This window comes from Magnolia sinica, chromosome 14 (assembly GCF_029962835.1).
Source record: "Magnolia sinica isolate HGM2019 chromosome 14, MsV1, whole genome shotgun sequence".
NCBI lineage: Eukaryota > Viridiplantae > Streptophyta > Magnoliopsida > Magnoliales > Magnoliaceae > Magnolia > Magnolia sinica.
Genome location: NC_080586.1, coordinates 72,845,006 through 72,851,624, shown reverse-complemented (window position 1 = coordinate 72,851,624; position 6,619 = coordinate 72,845,006). Strand labels below are relative to the sequence as shown.

Genomic DNA, 6,619 nt, shown 5'->3' with positions numbered 1-6,619 from the left:
TCATCCAGGACTCCAATCAGGCAACTGAGAAGGACATACTCCAAACCTTCGAAACTACATCAAAGCAGGGACTCAAGATCTCTACTTCTGACCAAATCAGGAAGCAGAGTGTTCTCCAGCCACAGCTCCAATGTTGCTGTGATGGGATGGCAGTGGACTATCTTCATTCGAACCCTGACAAGATCCCTGACAAATAACAGGATCGACCTGTTGACAAAAGCAGGATTTAATTCCCTGACCGAACCCATGGTGCTGGCTAATTGCTCAGGACCTCAGTTACCCAAGCATGGAGAGGGAAACCAAACAGGATACCCAAACTGCCTCCTCTGATAAGCATGTCATCAGCAAAATCTCTCAATTTTCTGAAAACAGCCATTGAAGGAAACTGAACCCCCTCATAACACCCGAACTTCCACTACATTTCCTAGTTCTATCCAGACAAGGGCTGAAGACATTCTGGATATAGATCCGTGAATGAAGTCAATACCCCAACCTCTCCTACATCCAGATGGACGCATCCTGCAAGGACACCTTATCGTTGGATAGGGTTTTGACCATCACTAACTCGAGCTCCTATTGCCTTCTTGCAACTACACCATCTGAGACAGCAACCAATCAAAAACCCAACAAAAATTCTGCATATCGACAGTTGTCGAGCCAGGAGCCAGGGAGAACTCCTGACAGGCCATACGCTTGCATCCCTCGCTAGCAACTGACGGCCTTGCCAGAGCATCATTATTGAACAATTGGGTTGGGGTCAGGACATCCAAGGGATTGCCACCTTCAATGCACTACAGTCCTTACAAGGGTCATTTTCTTTCCTAGCAAAGAGAGAGTGTGGGTGAGGGCAACAACCCTTCAATACCTCTGGTCCATATTTTGTGTAATTCCCCACCAGCTGCTTCCCATGAATCCTTGTTCCGTCTAGCCCTACAATGGCAGTCTTGGCCTGATCAACCGAAAGGAACCTAACGAAGGCTAAACCTTAGATAACTGCCAAATCCAACACTAGGGGAATCATAACATCTGCAACTTGACCACCCCCTTCCCAGAGACTCCTGAAATCTGATTCAAACCATTACTTTGGAAAGCTCCACAAGAACAATGAAACCCACTTGACATCTGTCTGGGTTGATTCCTTTTCCACCACTTGGATATGGTGGTCCACCCATCAATGTTTTTGTGCCATTGTTGAAGTTCAAACCCACTAACTAAACTTGGTAACAGTGCAGGTACTATTTGCATCTAAAGCTGCAACAGAAGCAACAGGTGCTGAAGATATGCATGGAACCATTGCAATGCATATTAGTACTACCGATAGAAAAACATGAAAATGACCAGTTATGGAACACAAATATACCTAAAAGAGCATGCTTTTCTTTTACAGTATAAAAAGAAAATACTCACAAATTGAAAAACACCAACAGTAAGAAAGATTATGGACGAAAGAATGCCACTTTTTTCTGAAAGGTGAAGAATGCTGCTTACACAATGCCAACAATAACAACAACTACAACCAAACAATGGGATGTTATGAAGAACATTTATTACTTTAGGTGTCCAAGTCAATGACTAAGACATAAATCAGAAATAACTCAAACATAGGCGCACAAGAAAGGTGAGCTGAAGGAAAATCATAATCATACCATAAAAAAGGTAATAAAACGAGATGCACTAGAAGAACTCACAATTATTAATGCAATTGATGGTTAAAGCTCTATAGAAGACAACTTCAGATGCATTATTCGCTTTCAAGTTCCACAATCCATTATTGGAATTCTTTTACGAAAATAAGAGTTCAGACAGAAGATGTTGGCTAAGAGTGGACAAAGCGAGCACAAATCCTTTGTTGGATAGGAGTCCTACAAGAAGGGCAATCCTTCATTCCCTGTTTCTCATGTAGTTCATTGCATTTTGTGCAGACAACTTGGTGGGCACAGGGAAGGAAGACAACAGACATCTCTTCAGTCAAGCACATCACACATTCCAGCTCGCACCAGACATCTCCGATCCCCGAGTCCTGGAAATCAGTCATTTCGGAAATGTAATGCGTGTTCTCCTTGAGAGAATGGTTGCTTCTAACATCCGTAAGGCGGGAAGCATAACTGCCATCAACGCCCCAATGTAACGCTGCTATTTTGGAAGAGTCGGCCTTCAATCTTACCTGCGCAATCTCGATCTCAAGCCTGCCCATATCATTTCTATATCTTTGGAAATCGGTTTCTGCTTCTAATCTTATTTTATCTTCCTTTAATTTTGCTGAAGCCTCGATTTGTTCTCTTGCTTTTCTTTCAGAATCGGCCAGCAAGTGTGCTTCTTCCTTCAGCCTCTCTTCCTGTTTCCGCCTGGCCTGTTTTTGTAAGAGGAACAACATAGGACACAAATGAAGTGATCCATTTCTTAGAAGAAAGTTGGTGATTGATCCTCACCTTAACACAAATCCAGAAAGGAAAAAAAAAAAAGGAAAATAAAAAGACAACCAGCATAAATTCAACATTCAAAGCCTACAGTTTGAAGAGAATTTGAACAGGATTCAAGCACCAAGGTTCGTTCTGCACGTGCCAATATGACATGTTAATATGTTATTGAGATCTTGGATGTTCATTAAGTGGCCCCACCACTCATGAGATTGGCCAGTCAATTTATCAGGTGCGCCAAATGTGTAAATCAAGCATAAGACTTTTGGGGAGTCTTTATAAGCTCCCTTCTTTGTACTGAACAGTAAGCAGTTTGGCCTATATATGTCTGGAGTAAAGCACATACATGGTAGGGCCTATGGCCTGCCTGACAACAGCCCAGATCTCACACACGTGCCATGTTGACAAATGTGAGGGGAGTCCAGCTGCAAGCATTAGCAAAGCTCGAATCTGATCAGTGCATAAGCATGGTCGTGAAATGAAAGCAATTTACATTGGATTTCATTCCATGAAGAAACTGAAAACTTCAAACTGCTTACCTCGAGTTGATCATGGTACTCTTTAGCTTGCTCTAGCTGTTGCTGCAGCCGAGAAAGCTTGCTCTTTTCTGTCAAAAGCTCCTCCTGGAAAAAGGTCTTCAGCTTCTCCCATGACTCATATTTCTTCAATGTCTTTTTTTCCCTCCTTGAAACCTCCTCATGCCTCGCAGCCAATTCAGCTGCCCGCAACTTTGCTGCTTCCATCTCCTGCCTCAACTCAGAATTCTCCACCTCGCGCCTGCGGACGGTGGCATTCGCCATATCAACCTGCCTGCTAGCCTTGCCCAACGCATTCTCCATTTCTGAGAGCTTCTTCATAGTGTTCTCTTCCAGAGTCTGCTTCTCTTTCTTGATGCGGGCAACTTCCTCTTTCTCTTGCCTTAGCATTTTGAGCTCGGCGTTGTCCTTGCTCAGTTTGCGTGCAGCATCCATCACCTTATGCTCCCCCCACTCTCTCCACTCTTGCATCTGAATCTGCAGTTCCCGCACGCGAGAGTCCAGCTTTAGCAGCATCTCATCCTTCTTATCCTGTGGGGGCCACTGCCCAAAGATATTATCCGATGAAATCCCAGAGCAGCTAACATCTGTCTCCACATTGCCATCAGGCTTGGAAGCACCACTGTTTTTCGAAGGTAACGACAAAGTAAGTTCAGTACTAGCTACAGGTAACATGGATGGATTGCTGTTTTCTTTTGTGTTGAAACCCAGATCAGAAGTGGATCCAACATTAATAGAAAGATTAGCAATTCCATCAATTTGAGATGAACCAACTCCGACCACCTTGCTTACTTTTAAGGATGCGTTCTTCAAATTAGAAATGGCTGCTTCTGATACAGGCTTGCATTTCTTGTCCATGAAAAAACTAGTCAACCCATTGAGTTTACCTGATCTTAAAGCTACCTTAGATCCATATGCTCGATAGCTTTTCTCCAGATGAATCGACTTCTGCCGGAAGAGAGAATCTCTCTTAGAACTATTTATATGTCCCTTTCTACCTCCGCCTGTTTTATCATCGGGCCAAGACAATCGAGATGCAGATGATCGAGGCATTGTTGGAACATGGTCTGAAGTAAAAGACGAGGATTCTTCCCCATGATCAGCTAAAGAAACATCACTCTCTTTCTCCAGATTAGGCGCATTTCCCAATGCAGAGAACCTAGCAGACGGTAAATTTGGGATCCCAGCCACAGAGGGCAGTTCAGGCCCACTCGGGTTCAGTTTATTTGGTTTACTAGGCCTCACACCACTTGCTTCGGGCCCATTTGGAACAGACACATTAGCCTCTGATATTGCCTGCGAAACCGTTGAAACAGACAAACTCCCTGCAGCCTCATCACTGCCAAAACTACCCAACAGATTGCCGTCCACGGCACAAGCATCTGACATGTTCATGTCGCAGATCAGCAGGCGCCACATTGCATCCCCCATGCTGAAGGTTGGCCAAACCTCCATAAGCACACAAACCATCTCCACCAATATGTACTTCTCCAAATGCTGCAAATCCTCAAAAATACAATCTTTTGAAGAATCTATCTCTTGCCCGTTTCTCAAAAATGCCAATGCATTATCAACAATATTCGATACAATGTCCTTACAACCATAATAAAGCCCAGGCCTCATTACAGCCTGCGTAGCAACATCCTCGCTATGGACATGAGTGGCAATCCTTCTAATCGCACTCTTATAAATCGTGTCCAAATGGCACAAAACAAGCTCCTCTAGCTGGGTTTCCGTGACATCGCTCCAATCCACATTATCTCGGAACTCAACTTCTAGCTCGTCTCTAGGCAGCTCACACCCAAAATCTGACGATGACCCCCGATCCGACGTAAGCCCATTGAGCTGGTCTTGCTGAAAACCACGCAAATCACAGACTGCATGTTGTTCGGAAGCCAGGCTGTTTTGGGATTTCTCAAGTTCGCAGCAAGCCGTGCATTCAGGCTGCGATGGAGGAGTGAGTTTGTTGGGATCTCCAAGAGGTTGATCAGCATGGAATTTTCTTTTATTCCTACTTCCCTTTTCTTGGACTGAAATCGAAGAAGACAATTGACTACTACCCCTAGCAACCATCGCTGCCATTAATTTTCACCTACCCTCTTCAATCTCGATCTATAAATCATCAATGCAGCACCGAAAAATCCCAATTCAAGATGTATAATCAAATACAAAACAAAATAGAAAAAAATATAAAAATAAATAACAATAAAAATAAAAAAGAAACTACAATCATATGAACTAACGAGAATTCAATCCATTAATCTATACCTAATTTAAAAATGCAATGACAAAAGAGGCAGAAATCATACCTTTCAAAAAAAAGGCAGAAATAATACCTTTTCAACACCGAATTCAACAACAGAAGTCGATTTCCTGCATCAGAACACTCAAATTGATCAAAAACTAAAATATCCAGATAATTAAAAAAATTTAAAAAAAAAAAAAAAAAAAAAAAAAAAAAAAAAAAAAAACCAACGAAAATAACAAGAAAATATATAATAAATTCATCACAAGACAAACAAAAATCCACCAAAAATACAGAAAATTAAATAAATAAATTCGTCCAAGAAGGATCAAAGAACACAAAACCTAGAATCCTTATTACGAAAAAACATCGCAAGAAATTACAAGACGTATTGAAAAAATCCGCAAAAAAATTTTCAAAAAAATCTCGATGAGTTCCGATCGATCTCTACATACCGGATTTCAGCTCTTCTTTACTCGATCGACGAAAAAATCGTCAAAAAAGAAGAACAGATGGAGATTATAATCGGAAAATGGAGCATTTCAAGACCCTCTCTCTCCCTCTCTCTCGTTTGGGATTTTATGTTTGTCTGTGGCTAACCACCCTAGTAACCATGGTTAGCTATTTATGGTTAGATGAACTAACCATGGTTAAAACTCATGCCGCATGTCAACTGCATACGCCCTTGTCATCCACGAGTCTGTACTGAGCCCGGGCTTAGGTAATAGGTGTGACCCCATCTCATCCGTAGCATGTGAGTGGCCATCCTGACCGTTCATCTGGTGGTCCCCTATCATGGGTGTTCCATAACCTAAAGAGTCATTTGATCGATTCGTTTGGATTGCAGTTCCGATGATTGGACGGCTATAGTTTTGCAATCGGTAAGGTGACGCGGATTGCGTACTGAGCAAATTGTGGGGCCTACCATGATGCATGTGCCTTATCCACTCCGTCCATCCGTTTTAAAACCTCATTTTAGAGCTTGATCCAGAAATTAAAGTATATAAAAATCTCAAGTGGGCCACACCACAGGAAACAGTAGGAATTGATTGCCTACCGTTGAAAATTTCTAGGGGACCACAGGGGTTTTGATCGGGCTGATATATGTATTCTCCCTTCATACATACCTGTATTTTCCCTTCATCCATGGACTTTTGGCCTTATAAACAGGTTGGATGGGCGGTAGTAAGGTTTCAACGGTGGATGTCATTATCCACACTGTTTCTGGCGGTGTGGCCCACTCGAGAGTTGGATAAGTTTCAATTTTGGTATCATACCATTAAATGATCTTGTAAAACGGATGAACGGCGTCGATAAGGAATATACAATACGGTGGGGCCCACATGGTATACTAAGTATCAGTACGCAATCCGCATCCTCCTCGCTCTTGTGGGGGTACGTCGAGTGAACGGTCTGGATTT

The 6,619-nt window shown here is 42.6% G+C and overlaps 1 protein-coding gene across 2 annotated transcripts; it reads right to left on the bottom strand.

Annotated features, from left to right (window-relative positions):
- Positions 1-1,675: 1,675 nt before the first annotated feature.
- LOC131226165 (putative E3 ubiquitin-protein ligase RF298) lies at positions 1,676-5,788 on the bottom strand. 2 transcript variants are annotated; one of them, XM_058221888.1, is made up of 4 exons: positions 5,654-5,788; positions 5,263-5,326; positions 2,957-5,065; positions 1,676-2,350 (listed from the first exon to the last, which is right to left on the bottom strand). In XM_058221888.1, exons 3-4 carry the CDS (start codon positions 5,033-5,035, stop codon positions 1,817-1,819), a joined length of 2,613 nt encoding a protein of 870 aa, XP_058077871.1. In that variant the 5' UTR covers positions 5,036-5,065; positions 5,263-5,326; positions 5,654-5,788; the 3' UTR covers positions 1,676-1,816. The 2 variants fall into 2 exon arrangements, with proteins under 2 accessions (XP_058077871.1, XP_058077870.1); XM_058221887.1 differs by having other exon boundaries at positions 5,290-5,326.
- Positions 5,789-6,619: the final 831 nt, after the last annotated feature.

Bases quoted from the DNA above. Each gene is read 5' to 3' on its own strand.
- LOC131226165 (XM_058221888.1), bottom strand. From the start codon at position 5,035: ATGGCAGCGATGGTTGCTAGGGGTAGTAGTCAATTGTCTTCTTCGATT. The intron at 2,351-2,956 runs GTAAGCAGTTTG...TTACAAAAACAG, and splicing joins AGTACCATGATCAACTCGAG to GCCAGGCGGAAACAGGAAGA.